This window comes from Athene noctua, chromosome 4, assembly GCF_965140245.1.
Source record: "Athene noctua chromosome 4, bAthNoc1.hap1.1, whole genome shotgun sequence".
NCBI lineage: Eukaryota > Metazoa > Chordata > Aves > Strigiformes > Strigidae > Athene > Athene noctua.
Genome location: NC_134040.1, coordinates 60,690,368 through 60,712,731, shown reverse-complemented (window position 1 = coordinate 60,712,731; position 22,364 = coordinate 60,690,368). Strand labels below are relative to the sequence as shown.

The 22,364-nt window shown below is 42.7% G+C and overlaps 1 protein-coding gene across 2 annotated transcripts; it reads right to left on the bottom strand.

The window, feature by feature from the left end:
* Positions 1-5,672: 5,672 nt before the first annotated feature.
* Positions 5,673-18,404, bottom strand: TRMT10A (tRNA methyltransferase 10A). Of its 2 annotated transcripts, none has more exons than XM_074905528.1 (8): positions 18,343-18,404; positions 16,793-17,094; positions 15,601-15,763; positions 13,647-13,718; positions 13,080-13,154; positions 12,007-12,156; positions 10,801-10,906; positions 5,673-6,660 (listed from the first exon to the last, which is right to left on the bottom strand). In XM_074905528.1, exons 2-8 carry the CDS (start codon positions 17,065-17,067, stop codon positions 6,494-6,496), a joined length of 1,008 nt encoding a protein of 335 aa, XP_074761629.1. In that variant the 5' UTR covers positions 17,068-17,094; positions 18,343-18,404; the 3' UTR covers positions 5,673-6,493. The 2 variants fall into 2 exon arrangements, with proteins under 2 accessions (XP_074761629.1, XP_074761630.1); XM_074905529.1 differs by having other exon boundaries at positions 6,546-7,971.
* Between the last annotated feature and the right edge of the window lie 3,960 nt (positions 18,405-22,364).

Sequence of the window (22,364 nt, the reverse complement as noted above, 5' to 3'; positions counted from 1 at the left end):
CTTTTTCAGCTCCCAAAGCCCACTTTTGAATACCCAGTCAGGGCAAGCCAACAATACTGGCACTCCCAAGAAACACCACTATTACCTCTTTGTGCCCCTTCTGAAGCACACAGAGGCAACAAAAATCAGTCCCAGGGTATGTTATCATTTTAACAAAGCCATTCATGCCAGCTCTAATGCTACCAGCATTTACTATTGTTTGTAACTCTACTGGAGGAGTGGGTGAAGAGTAATCTTACATTAGAACAAGAAGGAAAAAGAAGCAGCCTCCAAAGCAACAATCTCTGCTTTTCAAAATGGTATCCAGGGAGGCTTCTTTGCTAAAGGGTGGATGTGCTTCTACACTTTCAGCTGTGTATAGAACAAAGCCAAACCAGTCTAACATAATCCTACATGTAGCCTGCTTTCTTTTTCAAACTGTTTTCCAGAAAGGGAAAGAATGTCTTTGCCCTCAGTGCTGAGAACGGGTCAACTCAGGCAAACACAGTTCCCAGGGGGAAACTGCAACTGAGAAAGTGCTATTGAAACAAGAGGCCATCCCGCCATCACAGTCAGAAGTCTCATGTGTGCCACAGCCACCCCTCTACAACAGATATCCCCTTTCCAGTCATGGCCCCTCTATTCAGAGCCATTGAAGCCTCTCCCAGTCATGTTCACATACAGATGTCATCTTAACACTTATTATAAAGTTATCTGTTCAGACTCCCTATTAAAGTAATTTTATGCTCATTATATTTAGTCCTCAAATGATTCAACCAAACCATGCTGCATAGGTACACGAGAAGTCAGCTAAATGAAAAAAAGGACAGGCAACATTTTTTGGCATCAGATTCATCTCTCTGCATGACTCAGCCAGGCCTGCACAAATTGCTCTTGCGTGCAGATTTGACTCTATGGTCACAGAAATACTGGGGTAAGAAGAGGAGCACACCCCGCACACATTATTTGCAGAGATGCACATCAAGCCCTGGACACTGGGGAAAAAAAAGACCCTGGATTTTCAAAATCTGGCCTGCAGACTGACTGCAGATATCTGCCTCACAGCAAGCTAGAATTTGCTTCCATAGATCTCATTATGAGCAGAGAAGCATCACATATATTAGTATCCAGTTGAGGAGGGGGAGGAGGGGGGACACCAACAGGATGACACAACACCAAACAAACACTAAAACCACCATGCAAACCTCAACCTGTTGAAATAGAGGCCAACAATGACAGAAACGTATCTGGCCCTTTTTCAGGCCTTGTGGGTGAACTGTAAAAACAGAAGAATTGGCGTTTATCTGTTTTAAACATACCTGTGTCGATTTATTCTCACAAAACGAAAGGTGATAAATTGACCCTACTTCCTATAGGCAGGCTCATTCAAAACATCTGGCTGTTTGAGGGGGGAGGAGAGAAATCCTGCTAGCACAGCATTAAGGAAAGGAGCTTAGCTCAGCGCAGAGCTCAATGTACTCTTTCCAAGAGCCCCTGCCCTCACTCCAAATCATGTCTACTGTAGTAGCAACTACCTCTTTTCCCATTTCCCACTGCGGGAGAGGAGTATGCTAAGACCTGAGGGACAATCTCAGCTCAGCTTTCTTTTGGTGCTTGCTCACTGCTGCACGTGCCCAGCTGTGCTAGAGCACCGGGTGAAGCAGGCTGGTGGGCATGAAGTAACCTGTAGCCACAGATCAATGACCAGAGTGTTTGTGAACACACCAGAGCGGTCATTACTCAGGTCCGCTTGCCAACTTGGACCACAGATGCAAAAACTCATTTGTACACAAGTATTTAAATCAGTATGAATTTCCCTGATATGTATGCGCCTGCAGGCCACAGTAAAAGGGAGTGGAGAGGACCTAGCAGCGCTTTGAAACTTCCCTTGTGTCTTAGATGTAAACACTACAAATTCAGCTGGAAACCAACCTGGAAACCAAGTGAACTGGAAACCAAACAGCAGGGTGGACTACACACTGACTGAGCTGTGGTAATGACTTCTTGAATGGGCTAGATACTTGACCAAATGCTTTTGGGCCATACTCAGATTGCTTTAATTCCATATAAATCTCTGTCCTGAGTGTTTCTTATCAGCTGTCTCCCAGCATCATGCTGTGTTAGCTGAGCTTGAAAAACTTAAGTCTCAGAGGCTCACTAGTGAACAGCATCAAAATGAAAGCAACAATGTTAACATAGTCTTTCAACAGCATGGTTACATTTCCTCCATTAAGTCAGCTGGTTACTGAGCAAACATGTTAGAGTAAGAAGGGCAATAGCTTGCAAGGACAGTTACAATCAATTGCATCTTCCAAATCATCTGATACTATATTTGCTAGATGTCTGAAAACAAAGCTCCCTCAAGGGCACTTCACCCATCCTAGTAGTAAAGGAAGAACAAGGTTATGTTCAATGTGTGAATCTCAAGATCAGAATGAAGCTGGTCTATGTCAGGAAGCCTCAGATACATAGTAACCTGCCGATCCAGCTTGAACTTTGCCATTCCTCAATACAGATGTTGCCCATTCAAGTTTTCATCCTAAACTTAAGTTGGGCATGTGTCCTCCAACACCCTCCTCGATCCCACCTGCCTGCTTTACCAGTGACCTGGATTCTCTAGCAGGAGAAGCTGAAGCAGATTCTTACAATCACGTCAGGGTGCAGCAGGAATGAAGAAACTCTTAAGACTACTCTGGCAAGGCAGCTGCATTTCTATGTCTTCTAATAAAATTAGATGCCCCATGTTCTGAACTATCATTTGTCCCTACCCCCAGCAGCTGGGAGTCTGCAGTCTTTATGAGCTGTCTGCTGTTAATGAGAAGGTTCAGACAGTGCAGCAATTTAAATGGTTATGCATCCACGTCAAGTATTTAGAAATACTGTGAAGTGCCCAGCTTGCAAACCAATATTCCTCTGCAAGTATTTATCGTTCTTCAGAGAGGTTATCCTGTTACTGCAGATCTGGCCCATTCAATAAATATGTAAAATCTTTGCATTGTGCAGTGAATGGAGAAGTAAGTATGGGTTATACGCTTTATCATAACTAAACATGGGCAAGTTTTTAGAGCTTTCAGAAAAAAACCAAAGAGCTGAGGTAGCTCTGCTGCCATTTAAAACAATTTCATTAAGCAGTTAGAAAAAGAATAAAATGCATTAGAATAACACTGACTACTGTCAACTCAAATGTGTTAACTTATTCACTATAGGTAAGTAAAGTAACACTTTAATTCTATCTGACAACAGCAGGAAGCCAAGAGAAAAACACTAACAGCGTCCTCCAAAGAAAATAAATCATGTCACACACCTGGACTGCACAATTTAATCAGGGTGAACTGTCTTCCCCAACCTGCCCTCACTAGTTTTATATTAAACACCAGAAAAAAATATACAACAGATACTCCCTGCATCAAGATAAGAAGAGATTAAAAATTCTGAAAAGCAAAGGCCAGATGCAGGATGCCTAGAGGCCCCTCACTACAGTTAAATGAACTTGAAAGCCACACTCAGACTCCCGTGATTTCTCACAAATCCCACGATACAGATTTCTGGTCACTTGACTGTTTTCAAACAGTTGCCCGTTGCTGTAGAGGTAGGAGGTACTACTTAGGAAGTCCGTGCCCTTCTTCACAGAGGCAGCCAGGGATACTAAGGGGTTTAAAAAAATATGACAGCGCATGTGAAATACATCAGAGTATGTATTTCAGGATCAGAGTGAAATACAGCACTCAACTAAGACCACTCAGGATGCCTTTCCCAGGGATGCCAGCAAATGGCCAGCCTACAGCCTCCAAAAAGACTCTGGAAAGACTGCCACTTGCAAAAAGACACTGGAAAGACAGGACGACTACCTCCCCGGTCTGCCATGAGGAGTTGCATCATCACGGCAGGGACTGGAGGTGTCACAAAAAGCACAAGCCATCTTGCTTTTACAAGCTGCTCTCTTAAACACAGGTTTCAGTTTCTTCTACTTGATCTGATGCTGGGGTGATTTTCACATGCTCCAACCAATTCAACCGTTTTCATCAATAACTTCACATTGAACTCATTGCAAGAATGGCCCTTCAGGGCTTCTTGAACCATCACTTCTCCCTGAGGACTTCTGCATAGCTGCAGACTGCTGCCTGAAAGCAAATCACCACTTTAGTATGATCATACCTGGTGCTGGTGATTCCACCAATGAGCAGCCAAGCATCTAAATGGTTTAGAAAAGTGTTAGAAATCTCATTGGGTGATGATGAGATGAGGCCACGAACAGCCTTTTCCAGCCGGCTGCAGACATGTAGGGTACTGAAAGGCTGAGGATGGCAGCAGCAGCCAGAGGGCTGTGCCTGTCGAAACCCCAGTCTACTCCTGCTTACTGCTCCATCTCAACAGTTAACACATCCTGAAGACAGCATCCTATAGAGACAACCCAAGACAATAGGAACTTCAGTCTAGTATGACCTGATTAGCTTAGCACAAACAGAGAAAAGGTAGACAGCAGCAATGCCAACTACTGGCTAAAGCACCAGTGAGAAGAAGACCAGGTGATTGAGACAAGCAACACATACAAACAGGCAACCTAGTCACCAAGCTGCTGAGATACCCTTGAGTTAGCACTAGGAGCCTGCCAAGAGCAACATAACAGACCATCTTTTTCTTCTATTTCTCCATAGACAGGTAAGCTTCAGATCTGCAACAGCTTGATTTAAAAATATGCGCAAGCACATGGGGGTGTGTGTTTATCTAGCTTCACTGGTAAAGATGTAAGCCACAAACCAACACCCTAAGATGCTTTTGGACCCTTTCAGAACATGTCCAAAGTCCCCAGTTTGTCTGTGTGATCTGCTCTTGCACTCTCAAGCCTGAGTAAATGAGGCACATGTATGAAAGGGTCATAGGAAAAGCTTAGAGAGACTGAAGTCTTAGATCAGGTTTAATAGGTGCTATGCGCATTAACATGCAGAACCTCAGCCATATAGATCTAACTCCTTGTAATTTCACTGCTTTACACATTTATATCAGAGAATCAGTGTAATACGTGGTGGATCTACTTATGCTGCGCTTTTTGTTACAGAAATAAAACCAGCAATGCTTTTATGAAAAAGCTGATCTAGTTTCTGGAACAAAAGCAATCACATTTTTGTAAAGCCTAACAAAAAAGCCCACATTACTTGAGCAACAAACCAGAATCCATACTTTTATCAGAAGAAACTTCTCTATGGTTATTTTAAAAAGTATAGAGAAAAGTGCACTGAGTGTATAAAGTCATAACCAGATTGTTGCCAATCCTTTACAGACCATAGGGACCTGCAGGGATCCCACTTCTAGCGTTCATTTGAAAGCAGTAACAACAGAGGGAGGAATAGGGCATTCTTGGATCAGCCCTCTGATTCCAGCTCAGCAGAGTTATGATGACGTGTTCTTACGCTCTTCAGCTGACCTGTGTGAAAGCTGTACTTGTTCAGAAACTGCAGCTACCTGGCTAGCCCCTACAGAAGAAAGGGATGGGGCAGGCTCACAGCGGTGAAGTGAACCCACACTTCCAAGGTGTCCATTTCAGTACTTTGCAAAAGCACTTAAGTCCATTAGAAATAAGATGAAACAGAACATCCAGCTACGACAGACTATGACATTTTTTCTTTTACAGAGAAAAATATTTGTCACACAATACAACACATACAGCATCATGTGATAAAACAGGCATACCGAAACTGAATAAGTGACTTGTAAGAATTAGTTCCTGTCTCCTGGTATTCTTCTGAGGTTGTGCAATAAATTTTGCAAAGAGGATCAAGAAGTAATCAAAAGTGATCGTGTCATCTCAACTCAACGTGCACCACGTGCCAACCAAAGCACACGATCTGCACTTGTGCAGACATCCATCCCACTCAAGCTGAAGGATAAAGCACTGGCTTAACCCCACGCTCATATTTCATTTACTGACCCCAGCTAACTAAACACGGTACATAAATCAGTGTGGCTCAACTGATAAAGGCGGTTCAGTTGCTCGTTATTGTTTCTTGAGATGCTCAGGAAAATTAGAACTTTTGTTTGTTTGTTTTGAGTGCTCATGTACACTTTGCAACAGGCACTAGTGGTACAGGTTTTGAGGTCACAGGAACACTTGTCATTCGCTGCTTTTAAGAAAACTTAGAGCAGAAATGAAGAAGAATGTATACATTAAAATAGTAACTAGTAATGCTCTTGGGTAATACACCCAATTTGGTATGTATAAAAAAATAATATTAAAAAAATAAATAGCTTCCTTGGGAAACAAAATTAATTCTGCATTTGTCATTAATTTATTTTTTTTAAAAAAAGCGCTATTAATATTGAAGTTTCAGGGTAAAAAACTACATTTATCTTTACCCCTCCTGTCCAGAAATAACTCGGCCAACTGTGGAACTACTGAGCGTTAAGACAATTCAGTATCACGAGGGCAGCAGATGGTCTTTGGAGTGCAGCTACTTTGCATCCCAGTTTTATCCTATGAACTGCATGTCTCATCTTTCCCATCATCTCATTCTGAAGACTAGTTGCTGTCCAAGTCGTTGTCTTCATCTTCTTTTCCAGACAGAGCATGTTTGGACAAATCATTGGTTTCTCCCAAAGGAACAGCCCCTTTCCGCTGTGGCAAGACACTGAAAAAGGCCTCTTTCCAGTCTCTCTTCTCCAGGTATGCAAGGATGATCTCAAACACTGCAACATCAAGAAAGACCATCAGCTCTTTTACAGAGAGACAAATGAACTGCTGATAGGAACACACCCCCATATCCATCTTCACAGAGGCTTACATGCATTCAGTTGTGGCGTCTTCCGAGTAAAGCTGATGAAGTACCGGCAAAAGCAGACAAGGTAATTCTGCTACTGCTGCAGTCTAAAGCCAAGCACATTCAGTCTCCACTTGCAAGACAGTTACTACAGCAGTGCTTTCTTGCAGCAGCTCCAGTCTGACTTAACTCTCAGGGACAGAGAGAAATGTGCTCCCAGTACTTCAGGTCTCACCAGTGCCTACGATACAGGCACTAATGCTTTCCCATGTTTGACAGAAACACTGCTGTGGATGCACTTTGTCCCCTCCCTAACATATGGATAGTCCAAAGTCTTCCTAAAACCTACTATAATTAGCTTTATCTTTCATTTCCACATCATCTTATGGCAAAAATCCTTAATAGCCTCCAATTCTGTGATCCTTTGTTGCTGTTTCTATTATGCTAACCATACAGTCACCCTCCTACTCCTCCTGTTTCAGCTCCCAAAACCTTCCCTGATTGATAATAGCTCCAAATGCATTATATACAAAATTAATCAGCAAATTCTTACTTAGAAAAATCCCAGGGTATCCAAAAAAATCTCTCAACACAGATTGTGGCTCAGCAGCAGCAGGGAAGGCAGAAGGAGACCCTACGGCTGGTGAGTAATCCAGACTTGGATGACAAATCTGGGACAGAGAGGTGGCTCTTCAAGCTTGGGGCTACAGGAATAGTGCTAACACCACTGGAGAATGCGGACTTCAAAGAATGCACCCAGTACAAGCATTCTCGATGCCAAGTGACAGCATATGAGAAAGGATCAAAGGAGCTGTGGAGGGAAAAAAAACCTTACAGAGAGTTAGGCAGGCGTTCAGAAAGGGAGGAGCAGCATGGATCTCATACTCACTGAGAGTCATGTTACAGAAAAGTGTCACATTTACTAGAGGTTTTCTGGATCCAGGTTTACGGGACAGCCAGCTGCTCTCTGTGATACTGATATTGAAGAGCTGGCCATTTTACTAAGCAGGTTATTCTCCTGAAACGTACTGTGAAGGTATGAGCTCTCAAAGGACTATATTAGTATCACTGTAAGCTACTGCAGGAAGCATCTGTGGCAAAAATGCTGTCTTAAAGAGACAATAGTATAAGGAGCATGTTTCTTCTCCCTTGCTTTGGAACGTCCTTTATCTGCTTAGTAAAACCAGAACTGATGGAAAGAGAGTGGCTTCCACATGAGAACAGAGGCTTCTATGATGGGCTGCAATAGCAACAAAAATATTATGCAAGGACAGAAAAAGGCAGTGGGAACAGTTGGTAGACATCACTGCAGACTGGAATGAAGCAATATGGTCCTGTAACACACATTATAAAGCATTAACCTTGGGATACGAACCTGAACAGAAGGTAACAAACTCTCTCAGCTACACTTACAGCTCTGTTTGGCAATACAGTGTTTTACACAGATCTCAAATCTTCCAAGTTTTAGAATTCCATATGGAGTTTAAAAAAAAATAAGTCTCATCTTATACTGTGTTAGTTTTCTAGTGTGGCCAGCAGGACTGGGGAAGTGGTCATCCCCCTGTACTCATCACTGGTGAGGCCACACCTCATACTGTGTTCAGTTTTGGGCCCCTTACTACATGAAAGACCTTGAGGTGCTTGAGTCTGTCCAAAGAAGAGCAATGAAGCTGGTGAAGGGTCTAGAGAACAAGTCTTGTGAGGAGCGGCTGAGGGAACTGGGGGTGTTTAGTCTGGAGAAGAGGAGGCTGAAGGGAGACCTCATCGCCCTCTACAGCTACCTGAAAGGAGATTGTAGTGAGGTGGATGTTGGTCTCTTCTCCCAAGAAACAAGCGATAGAACAAGAGGAAATGGCTTCAAGTTGTGCCAGAGGAGGTTTAGACTGGATGTTATGAAGCATTTCTTCACTGAAAGGGTTGTCAAGCATTGGAACAGGCTGCCCAGGGATGTGGTGAAGTCATCATTCCTGGAGGTATTTAAAAGATGTGTAGATGTGGTGCTTAGGGACATGGTTTAGTGCTATGTTAATGGTTGGACTCAATGATTTTAAAAGTCTCTTCCAAACAAAATTATTCTGATACTATGATTCTAGCATTAAATATTTCACGTGGATGCGTGTTCCTCATGACATTTTAACATGTCAATGAAGGCACTGAATTGCCTGTGGAAATACTTGGGGCACTGACCCCAAGAGAAAAGGATTATAAATAACTAAAAAGCAACAAGTGAATTCCCCTGTTAACAATGCCGTTGATCTCCCACCACCAGAGGGCCCATTTAATTAAAGCCCTTCAAAGCCTGACCAAGCAGTTCAGAAAGAGTTTATTCTTCTACAGGACTTTTCAAGCTCACACCTATCAAAAAGAGAGGGACTAGGCAGGTCCCACAGTCTCAACTGACGAGCCCTGTACTGTACTCTGCAAGCTTCAACTTCTGTACTGAGTGTGGGAACCCAGAGGCCAGAATAAGCAAACCAAAAGAACAATTACACAGTTACACAATGCAGTGAGGTGGGTGTACTCACAGCAAAATACAAAAACCTCAGTGCAAATATCCTTCTTGCCTACACAAAATTTATAATATGAGATTTGAGAGGCAGCTTGACTCTGTCCACCTTACTCATGCTTTACTCACTTGAAAGCTGTCTTTTTGGATCTGGGTTGTAAGATACTAGGGTTACAATATACACCACAGCCTTAACTACTACTGCTAAAGGTACCTCTACTTTTGGTGGTGGTAGTTGTGTTTATTTTCCTGCCCTAAAATCTTAAGCAAAATACTACTGTAGTATAATCTATGATGGGCTGCAATATATATAGTATAATCTTTACCTTAAAAAGGCTCTGTGAGTTAAGAGCCTTTCAGCTGCAATTTAAAAATGTTTTAGAAGGGCAAGGAAAGACATGCTCATGCAAAATGAAATCATGCCAAAGAAACTGCAATGAAAGCAGGTGTCTAAACGTCTGGCACAAGAAACATGCATAAGACCATAAAGCAGACAGACGAAAGCCTCATCTAAGTGATCCAATTTATACCCAGTGCTCAAACATGTAGAAGAGCCTCCAGGAATATTGACACTAGAGGTCAGTGTAAGATTACTGCAGAAAAACTCCAGTAGAAAGCTACAGCTATCATAACTTTTGATGAGTAACACATAAAGTCCTATTCTTGTCAATATAAAGCAACATTTAAAGATCCAAGTTTTAGAAACATGAAAAAATCTTACAAATACATAGGGTTTGATAATTTTTAATACCAGTAATATACTATACTCTCCTCCACGTTTAAATGATTTTTATTATGCAAACATACACCTCATCAATCAATGGCATTTTAAGAAAATACAGTTTTCATGGAGCAATGTGTTATATAATAAAATAAACTGGAAATAAAACAAGGTAAGATAAAAGAACCTGAAGTAGGGCAAAATAAAGACTCGAACACCATGTCAAAAACTTCCACAAAGGTCTGAGTAGGCTCAATTTTGCATGTATTTTTGTTTAATAACATTGAAAGATAATCTAATATTAAAACGGGAAGTTTAAAAGGAGTGGGATTCAAGTCTTGGTTAAGTAAGCAACTGTATGCTTCAATCAGAACCAGGTAAAAATGCAGTTATGAAGCTCAGCAGATGGAGTACTGATACCAAATGAGGCAAGTCTACAGCTACCTAAGCAGTTACTGCTGAACAAATCTGTCCACAGAGGTGAAAACATCACAAACATTTATTCTCCCCTGAGACAAAATACATAGGATAGTTTCCAACATTCTACTCACTTATAGATGAAGCCTGGAAACAAGACCAGGATGGTAAGAATGCCAAAATTACTCATGGGACAAGTCAACAGAATAGGCAGTGCACTTCTAAGTTGTGAATACACCATCCTTTATATTTAACCTAAAATATTTAAAGGTCAGGGCAATTACTGTATCTCAAAGGCAACTAGATTCAAGAGATAACATAGTAATAAGTTGTATCTGCACTACAGTGCACATTTTGGGGTTCAAATTCTGAATATTGCAGGTGTATTCCATAATTATTTCATTATTTTAGGATTTAAAACTTACCATGATTGACAGCTAACACTTTCCGACTGTTCATCTTGACAAAGTTTCCTAGCGGGAGCTGTGCATGACCAATTCCCTGCTCTACAGCTTTTTTGTAAGTAATTCCCTGTGGAAAAGACACCAAAACAACTGGACTGAGAAGTATCATTTCAGATCAGGCCATACAGATTACTACAAGTATAATTTTCTGGCAAGAGTTTTTGCCAGTTCTGCCACGATTTTGTTCTAGAAGATACTTACAAAAAGAAACATAACACCAGTTAGACAGTACCTGCTTCAAGGACTACCTTTGGAAAACTTACTACTTCCAACATATGTTATACTGTGATGTATGTTCAAAAGGATCGTAAATAAAACTTGTTCATGCAGCTGCAGCTCTAGAACGTGTTAACCACAGCCTGTTTTAAAGGTGAGTTTACCCTTGAGTACAAAGTTCTCATATTGCAGTAACTAGGTATTTTTTCAAAGGAAGAGTAAAGAACAAAGAAATTTTAAAATTGTGTAAACACTTTATACCATAATGACTACGTAAAGGATCTGTATTAGTTCCCTCCTTGCCTTTAATAGTGGACTAACTGCTGAAGTATCATTTGGTAATGATCCATCCCTTTTTTTAGCATCACATTGAAATATTAAACATGTCACCAGAAATTACATAGGAGTGTCTTTGAAAAAAAGCAGTAACTCTGCTTTAATTTCCTAGCTACATTCTCTACGACATTCCAGGTCCGCACAGCATGATCCCACATGCAGGTATGGAACCAGATCTCTGAGGCATGTGTGTTACTTAACCAAGTTCTCCTGACAAGCAAACTTATTAAAAAAAGGACATCCAAGATTCAAGCACTGTTCTTCATGCACGTGCACATACAAGCACACACACAGAGTGCATGAACAGAAACCAAACCCTTCTGTCTGAAAATATGGCCCTCAGTAAGCTGAGCAGTGTTACTAATTCCATTCCTATATTTAAAATGAAAAGATAAAATCCTAAAAAGCTCAGCATGTCTGCACTCTGGAACACAAGCCATGGCTACCACCACAAGTTTTTTTTTTTCCCCACTTCTTCACAATTTTTTTTGAAATAAGACTTTTTTGAAATTTTTCTAGTTATTTATTTTTGTCAGTTTACATACGAACAGCATTAATATCAAATAAGGTGCCAAAAAACCCCAAGAGCTGTAAAGAAATGGACCCACAGTTTACCTTGTGGTGATTGTGATCCACCAGTCCTCCAATCACATAGGCTTTCTTCTCATCAAGCTCACGGAGAACGTCTGGGGAATCTGAGGTAAGATATACTAGGTCTTCTTTCTTTATTAGCTCACTATAGTGCTCTGTCCTAATTTGGATATCCTCAAAAAAAAGGTAGTTAAAACAAGTTACATTCAACTGATGAATTGCTGGGCAAGCTTTACAGGCCCAAGATGGAACCAGCAAAAAGAAATCCAATAGCGTGCACTCATTCCACATCCCTCATTCACGATTAAGTACGTAGCACAGTACAGATTTATTTCTGCTTAAACAATCCGCAGTCCCTACAGCACTGACTTGCAAAAATCATTGGGAAATTTTCTGAAAACCCAAAAGGCCTTTACAAATCCTTAAGTTCTTGTGATTCCCTTCAAATGTTACCTATTTCTCCTAGGGATCCAAATAATTTTCACCTTTCTAAAGAAAGTGAAACCAGAAGTAAATGCTAGTTATCATCACTTTTTTGGTAAGCGAGATCTATGCTATGCTTTTGCAAAGCACCTATCGCACAAGACATGCTGAAAGTAGAATTTATGGAAAGTGCTCTTCATTTGAAGGTGACTCTAAGACAAGCTACTTCTCTAAAGAACACTTCAGTGTTAAGAGGCAACATAATGGAAGTGAGGGTGCACACAAGAGAATCACATCATGACTTTAAAGTCTTATTTTCGTCAAGAAAAAAAGAGCACTGTCAGGACAGATGACTGTCAGAATGACTTAAATCAACTAGTCTTGCTTAGTCTATCAGAGAATGGAATCTGTTCAACAAAACTCGGTGAAAACAGATGTGTGTGGAGGTTCTCAAGCAAAAATCCAATCTAGATTCAAGACAAATGGTCTTTGGCTTATTTAAGTTAAATTAATTAAAAGCACAAAGAGCCACAGTATTTCTAATATACTATTGCTCTGACATCTTAGAAAAACCCACCCGGAAAAAGCACAGAACCTTCACAACTAACAACCTAGTTAGCAACTATAATCAAGATTTCTTTTTTCTCTTTTTACAGAAATAGTCAATTATTCACCTTCCAGTTCACCCATCCTTTGTCATTCTCATTCATGTTGCTCTTCAACTGTCCCCCATGGCTGGTCAAGTAAAACTTCAAAAAGAACAAACAAGAGGTATAAAATATTGAATTGTCAAAATAATGAAATGTCAATAAGCCAATGTCTCCTCTCTGTACAAGACTTTTTCTACCCTTCACTACTATCTAAAACTTAACTATTTTTAGTTGAAAGCGTACCAAGACCATATGTATATGGTTAGTGTCACATTTAAAACAAATATGCACTTACAGTCACTTTTTTTTTTTTTAAATCTGTCATAGATAAAACTGAGTATCAACAGTATCTTAGTGGCACGCCAGTATCCGACAGACTTCATCTGCATGCATGGACTTTTCAGATATATGGGAAGCTTTGTAACACATGGATTGAAAATGATCTATTACGACAGAAGTAATTTTCTTATTAAAAATAGTCAGCTTAAATATTCTTTTCCTACTACAGTTCTCACCACTTGGGCCACTACTGCCTTTCTCATATGCTCTGTACATGGCAACACAGTCAGTGCTCAGTTTATTTAAACATACCTGTACAGGATGAAAAGCTTTGCGGTTTTCTGCGTAGCATCTCTGAATTTGCTTGTGAAGCTTCTTAACATCCTGTATACAACACAATTTTTTTTTACATAGTCCTTCAGACAGACCACCACAAAATGCTTTACCATGAGCCAGTCAGAAGCTAAAGAGAGGGAAAAGGAAGCTTTTAACTGGCAAAAATGACTACTGAGAGAGTGTGGACATCAGACCCTGAGAGAAAAAACAGCCATTGTGAAAGGATTATGCTGACAAGGAAACATACACATCTTCCACAAAAGTGTATTTAGACACCTGTGCATGTACTTCATTTGCATTATTCTAGTAAATAAAACAAAAATCATTGGGATATAATTACATGTAGTAACACACTCAAAATTATTCTGAGGAATCAAGCAGATTTATCACTGTGACAATACTCAGTCTTTCATCCATGGAAAAACCCTGAGAATACAGTTTAAAAAAATTAAATATGCATAATTAACCTGAAGAACCCCAGAACAATGCAAATAATTTAGTGGCTGGCTCCATTGACCTGACAATTTGGACAACAGTTAACTAGTACTACTTAAAATGCAGCAGACTTAATTTTTAGCCAATTACGTTTTTTGCAAGATACATTACATAGCTTTATTCTCAATGCCTCAAAAGCGGGGTTTTGTAAATATAACTGATACCCATTTTAAAATGAAGCATCATTACATTGCTATGATTCATGCAGTGCTTAGAGAATGTTTTGTTATCTGCAGAGGATTTCAAGTAAACTAGCTTCACTACAATATTGCAATGCAAGTTTTTACAGACACTAGAGAAAGCACGTAATTAACTCTATTGCTAAAGGCCACAGCCACCTCACAACACTTCACCCTTCATAAACACCAGCAGAAGTGCCAGTTCTTACATCGGGCCTAACAGGGGCTGTCTGACCAAGGAAGAAAACAAGTTTTACAAAGGATGAAGCTCAGCAGGAAACACCCAGTCAGCACCTCCAAAACTATCAAGGGGGTCCTCTGGGCTCTTCTGGGGCACTGCTGAAGGGCCCCTCAGGTAACCAAGCTCCAAAACACCAACTGGAGCTTCCCCAAAATTTAGTGGTGAGTGGCACTGGCCTCCATTAGTATGACACATGCTCTGCAACACACTCAAGTAGCCAGATGGGCTTTGCAAAAGCTTGAATTCAAGAAGTCTTGCAAGGCAGTGAAATCCTTGGCAGCAGCAGAAAGGTTCAGGGTAACAGGGAGGGGAGAGATCTGCCTCGGAAACTAAAGGCTGCACTCTTACAGGAGGCTGCAGATCAACATACTTTCATAGGAGAGTTAAAGCTGTTTGGATTTCAAAACACCACAACAAGCCTCTTGACCAGTGATTTGGGTATTAGGCTGATCTTCCTCATACTTACCTATCCTGCAATCATCTCACCCATTCTTTCATCCATTCTGAAACTTTAGAGACAGGCTGAATGGTGTTTTCCTGTCCTAGCTGCCTCTCGTGTGACAGAGAAAAAGCTCAGTATCTTCAGAATGCTCAAAATTCTTATTTCCATGGAAACTTACTATCACAGTTGGGAGCTTCAGGTCCGCTTTGAAAAAGAAAGTAACTATATGTGGCATTTGCAGCCCTCCAGCAACACCATTTTGAGGCAGAACTACACCTAACTTCATGATGAACATGGTACACAAACTGTTTCTATATTCCTCTTTCCGGAATCAAACCAACTTACCGTATCTCCATGAAGGCAAGCAAAATCTTTGGCAAGCTTATATAAAGGTACATTCCAAACCCTAAAAAATTCAGCAACTAACATAAACAGGTCTGGGAGTCATCACAATCTGAAACATGCTAACTGTCCTCTGCAAGTTGTTCTCTTGCTTTTGTGCTCTGACACTGCATCAATCATCTCACTGGAGAAACTTTGAACATTTGTATGTGATGAGTAAGTTTCTTCTACCTTTAGCACCATCAGGTCATCAAAGCTGCAGTCCACAATGAGGCGAAGCGTACTAGGAACAACTTCCCTTCGCATACGCTTTCGGTCATCCCCTTCATTACTGGAGTCCAACTTTGACTGACGTTCTAGCTTTCTCTTCTGGCGTTTTTCTTTTCGTTTCTGCCTAAATAAACAAAAAACCAAATAAATCTTCAAAAAGCGCTGCCAAATCTGCTGAGGTATGTGTTATACACATCAATGCATACTTCTACAATCAAGGTGGTTGTCCTGGGATTGTGATAGTTTAAACATCCAGTGGCTTGCATTTGTGCTAGGCTGAAACCAGCATGAAACACACATCCTGCCTTTGTGAAGTTCTGTATGTGCCCACAAAGACATCCGACACAAATTCAGTGAAGTCAATAGTGGGAATCTCATGGATTTAAGGGTGATCTGAGTCAGGTCTCATAACAGAAACAATCAAGAAGATTGCCAAAATTACAGTATCAGAATCAGAATGTGGAAGGCAATGGACCTCCTGTTTCACTGAACAGTTTTTCAAAAGGCTACTAAAGCAATTGTTTCTTCTCCCTGCTCGGCTGACGGAAGCAGGCAGTTGGGAGATCCCATTTTGGAGACAGCAACTTAACAGACGCTGTCTTGGGAAGGAACACTTCACATCCAGCAGGACAAGAACAAACCATGATCAGCCCATATACAGATATGCTTTCTCTCAACAGAATAAAACAGAAGCTCATCATCTTCTAAAACTACTTTAACAGATTAGAAGTCAATGTAATTTGTAGGACAGCATTTCATGTGTCAAAAGAAATTTTTTTTTCACTGTCTTTGTAAGATCCACTAAGTCTGATAGTACCAGGGAAAGAGGGAGTGCACAACCCATTCAGAATGGAACAAGGCCACACGTTATTTCTCCCTTCTGACAAACCAAAAACATGCAACTTTGAACCCCTCTTGATATCCTCTTCAAGTTGAGGAACACTTCTGGTATGAAGAGAAGATGCTTACCTTTATAGCTTCTTCATATGCAGATGGAGTAGCCAGTGACTACTGCTTTAAACCTGGTGTGGGAGAAAACCGGTTCAACTGCCTTGGTTTGCTAAAGTGATCTACATGCAAATTCTGCTGATGCATCATTATTATTAGCACTAAATACTATCCATGATCCTAGGGCATTTTTTGCAAACCATACCTCCGCAGATCTTTCTGTTCTTCCCACTGTTTCTGCTTCAATAGCTTCTTCCTTTGCCTCTTGGACATGGGCTCAAGGCATCCTTCCCTGTCTGAGCCTGCCTCCTTTCTCTCTACTGGATTGGCACTTGACTTCACCTTTCCTTCCACATCGGGAACTTCAGGTGACATGGTATTTTCTGTTGGCACCTCTGGACTTTCTGTTGGCGTTTCCAACGACATTAGTTTTTGGCTGGGTTTACTGACTTGTTTCTCAACACGTGATAAATACTTCATTAAAAGCAAGCTTTTCCCTTAACAATTCTGTAAGAAACAGAATAGTGTGTTATTAAGAAGTTGTTCAGTTAGAACAAATGCCTCTCTACACCTCTCATAAACCTGAAAAAATAATAAATAAGAGATGGTCTTTTTTTGTTTAAAGCTAGGTTAGTGCTTCTGCAAACATTAACATATAAAACACTAGAGAGATTATAACCTAGATTCAGATCATGTCTAAATCTGTCTGTTCAATTTGCAGCTATTCAATAGTTTAAAACTTTGTGAAAACGCAACTGCATAAAAATAGTTCCCTACTGGATTAGATGTATAAGAAAAAAACATTAGCAGTACTATTATGTGTACACAAACTATTGCAATGTAACTATGGCAGCATGTTAGAGAAATATCATTTTAAAGAGACTAAAGCGGGGAGGTGGGGGGGGGTGGGGTGGCTGTTAGTGTGAACAAACAATACCCCTTCAATATTAATTTTTATTTCTTCTGAGAACCAGACACTGGCCACTGTCAGCAGACAACACAGCAAGTAAGGGGAAGACTGAACTGTTACTCAGCAAAACATTCCATGTTCAAATCAGTTACAATTATACCCTCTCCTTTTCAACAAAAAGTATTATTTTTTCACACTAGTAGCTCCCCTGTGCTCAACAGCCGCATAGTTTTCCAAAGATAAATTCTTCAGTGTATGACACCACACCTACAGAGCAAATATACAGAGAAAACAATCCCCTGGCTTCTTCAGTAAAGGAAGAGCTGGAAAACATATTAAACACCAGAAAACCAGAAGTGTTTTAGCTAACACACCCCAATTTCCCTATCTGGGGGTGTTAAGAGGTAAGGCCCAGGGCGTCGAGACAGCGGTGGGTGCCAAACGACGCGGCCTCACAACCACCACAGCGCGCACACGCCGCTGATGGCGAGTTCTGTACGTTCATCCGTGTGTGTACACAGACACACATACATCTACATATACACGCGTATCTACGTATACACACGTTGCATATACAGAAGCATACGCGTTATTTTTGCTGACGCCCCGAAGTACCTCATAACTCGACAAGACCGACCACCCCCACCCACAAGGGCCCGGGGGTGCCGTCACCCCCATCCCCGCAGGCGGCAGCTGGGCGCGGGGAGGGGAGCTCACGCTCCCCGGCCGCTGGGAGGCCGCCATTCACCCCGCACCCCCCCGAGGAAAGCCCAGGCCCGGCCCCAGGCCCGGCCCCAGCTCCCCCCCGCCCCGGGGTAACGGACGCGGGGGGGTGCGCAACGTACCCGCGAGCCGCCCCACGCGCAGGGCCGGGGGTGGGCGGGCGGCTGATGGGAGGCGGAGTAACCGCCGCCCCCCCGCACGCACGCACGCACGCACGCACGCACGCGCGCGCCTCCCCGCCCGCCACGACTTCAAATCCCGGCGGGCAATGGGCGGCGGTCACGCGCCGCTGGCGGGCAGCGCTCCGGCGCGGTGGGCGCCACACGGCCATAGTCGCCTGGCTGGCCTGAGGGGAGCTGGGACCCGACCCGACCCGGGCGAGCAGGGAGCGGCTGTCGGCCGAGTCCCGCTGAGCGCCCGGGCTCCGCCCCAAGAGCTGTGTTCTGAGCCAGCTCTGCTCCCACCTGTGCCAGCTTCCAGTCCAATAAAAACAGAAAGCTGCAGGCGTAGCAAGCACACTTTGAAAATCAGTCATGGTTTGGGTGGGTTTTGTGTTGTAGTGTCGTTGATTATAACAGACGCCGACAAGCCGAGGTTGGCTGTGAGGGGGTGCTGCTGGTCGCCCTGGCATGGCGGCAGGGCGAGCAAGGGTGGAAATGGGTGCTGCAGCCAGGTTTTAGGGGCCTTTAGGCCCGGCCCAGGCAGGCAGGGACACAGGGAGCCGACTGCATTGAAATCAGCTTGAGTACGTGCCGGCAGGCTCAACGGGTGTGCTTAATGCCTCTGCTCAGAATGAGGAAAGCTGCGCTTCCCTCCTCCCGTGGCTGCCAGGGCTCCATGGGATTAAGAGGAGTGAAAAGTAAGAAAACCTTATTTTTATCCGATGGTTTTGATGACACTGCTGAGTTCACGCAGGGGCTAGCGAAGTATTTTTAAGTGGTGACATTCCTCTGAGCAGATTTCTAGCTCCCAAGGTCCCCCAGCAATGCTGTGTTCCCTCTGCCCCCTAAAAAGGGGATACGTGCCTTCAAGCTTCATATTTTTAAAGGCCACCACCAATTAGCTTTTTAAACTTGAGTGTCAGTAGTTAACAAAGGGCAACATTCTTTCTCCTTCAGATAACTTCATGGAAGAATGCTGCCCTAGTACAGGAGTCAGTTCTGGAGACTGGGATTATATTATATGAGAAAAATATATTTTGGGCAGCCTAAATATGTAGATATCTGTTCACCCCTGGTTAACGAGGGACACAAAGTTAGCAAACATACGAGTGTGTGCTACCATAATACCCTTCTCATCTCCATCAGTGTTTATCTCAAGTTTCACTGGTTCCAGATATACACACTCTTTCAGTTTTAGTGCTGGTTTCAGGTTTACTACAGCTATGTTAAAGCCACCAAACTGTGTGATGCCACTATAGTAAGACACTGACCTTTAACTGCTGTTAGTATTTAATATTTGCTGTAATATTTGATTTGGATTGCTATTCCCTGCATTACTTTAAAAATAGCTAGATTTGCATTTGCTTTTGCTAGCGTCTATTTAAAACCTCGCTCGTGTTACTATTAATACTTAGCTTTACACACCAGCATCACACAAGTCTAAATGTGCCATTGTCCCTATGAGGAAACCTTTGTTTTCTTTTGGCCATTAAAAGACTGCAGATCATTTACAGACAGAAGCCCACTTGCTTGCTTGTTTTTTTTTAAAAAAAAGCAAAAAGCCATCTAACAAAGACAGATGTGCTTTTTCTTAGAACGAAGAAACTGCTTACGTGTTTTGATTTATAAATCTGTTTTTCTCATATTGCACTTTCCAAGCGGCAGTACTGGTAATCCAGACCCCTGTGTCCTCAGACACCAATACAGAGTAAAGCAATGTTTTCAGAAGTCTGCCAAGTGCCAAGTGGTGACAAAGCAAAATGAAGACCTGAGCAATTGCAAATATTGAGAAAGAGCTGTCTAACTGAACTTCAGTATTTTGATAGAGCCAAAACATGACTATTCAAGATGGTCATTCAAATGATGAGTTCCCCCCCAGCAACAACAAACTCAACATGCCATAGCTTAAAACTGCATATCAAAGCATTTTGTATAAACAGCACTGCAGGTCAAGAGGCAGAGCATGGAGAGAGGAAAAAAGATACTCTATGGAGGCTCGGGTGGGGACACAGACATCACTCTGTGGACCAGGTCTGACTGCAGCACTCTTGGGGCAAGGCTTAGGATGCAAGTGACACGCACAACTCACCTTTAGCCAGTGGCTTAGCTGGGCATCTCCCTCCTCCCTGTCCCCCATGGCAGAAACAGGGGGTGGGTGTCTTATTCACCATGCAGTGGGAGCTGGGGCACCTAGGGACCAGCTGAAGGCCAGAGATGGACTTGGGTACTTAGTGCACATAGCTGGAAGTTTGAATTGAAAACTGAGATCTTCACACTGTTGCTTGTGAAGAGAAGACAAAAACATTTTGTTGACCTCAGGAGATGTGAGGAAATCTCACTAGTTTTATTAGGTCATATAAAGATATGAGCCTTATAGTTTGGACTCTGGAAAATGTGCAGCAACAGTAATACTTTGACCCCAGTACATATGCCAGCATGGCGCGAAGCATACATTAGGGGCTGATCCTGCAACCTCTGCGTGTAGTGGACTTTGGTGGGCACAACACTTCTTTCATTGATGTGATCTGACTTCAAGGAAGTCACTGCTGATTTACTCCAGCCGTAGCTGAGGTGAGGCTCAGGCCTCCTGTTTTTAAGACATTTGAAGAACATACCAAATATGCGTTACAGGCGTGTATATAGGTGTATATATGTCTATGCTTGTGGAAATGTATGTGCACTATTTCTCCACATGGCGGTTACACCCTCGTTCTGTAATTGACACTACTACAGTGATATGCTGATTTACCTCAGCGGGAGATCTGGCCTCTGATATCCTACTGTTTGAGAAGCCCTTTTTTAAAATAACTTTATTTCAAGGAAGAAATACATTTCCTGTGTCCCGAGAGTGGAAGAAGACAATTGATCTTCTCCAGATTTCAGACCAACTTCAACTGCTCCTTGTGAGTGAAGTGTCAACATTGCATTTCCAAAGCAGGATCCGTACCTCTGCTGTGTCTCTAGCCAGAGTTGGTTTTGCACACAGGTAGTGTCCATTTTTTCTTCAAAAAAGCACAGAAAGCCTGACAAGCTCCTTGTTTACCAAACGCAGCAAAAGGATCAGCTGGTGTCCTCTGCTTCAGTCCCTTGAATTCAGGAGCATGTCACAGCCTGCACCAGGGAAGCAGCATAAATAAATACAAATTGGGAAGAAGCAGTAGCAGTCTGCAGGGTTTCCTACTAATCTCCTCCCTCCCACATGCACACATACTCACACACAACACATGAAGAGTTCCTGTGGGGACTTCCACAAGGTGCAGTGAGACGAGCCGAGTGAGGAGCATTGGCATGGACCTGTTGTTTCCCCGCTGCTGGGTGATGATTGACATCCACGGTGCTCAGCTTCTCTTTTACCTCAAGGCCACAAAGGAGACATTTCTACCACTGGAGGTGAAGGCTGTTCTCACCTTACAATGCCTTACTAAGACAGAGGAGCTGGGGGCAGAAATGGCCTGCTGGAAGCAGCTAAACACATCCTGGGGTGGCACTGGTTCAGTCGAGATGTTTGTAGCTCACAGTCTTGCTAAAGCAACATCTGGAAGTGAAGCGAAAGAGCGTGGTGATGGCTCACAGGTGCATCTCCTCTACAAGCAAGACCAAATCCTCCCCCTGTGCAGAGACAGGGAGGCTTCATATGCTGGGGGAGGGGGTGCCCCACTGCAGGCTGTGACACCCAGGGTGTGCCAAGGAATGTGGGGGGGTGACCTACTGCCCCACTGTAGCCTGAGGGACAAGGAGGTCCTTTAGCCAGCCATGTGGCCATGAGGCTTAGTGCAAGATGGCCTGAGATTTACTTTCAGAGGAGACTGGGAAGTGCATGGGTTAGTCAGCTGGGGGCTTTTCAGGGGAGGTGGTGAAACAAATGTGAGGAAGGAAGAAAACAGGGGTGAAAAGGAGGGCTTGCTTTGCCCTCCTCCCAGATCCAGCCAAGCAGGTACTCTTCACCGAGGTGGGACAGAATGGCTGGTTTATCTCATCCTTTC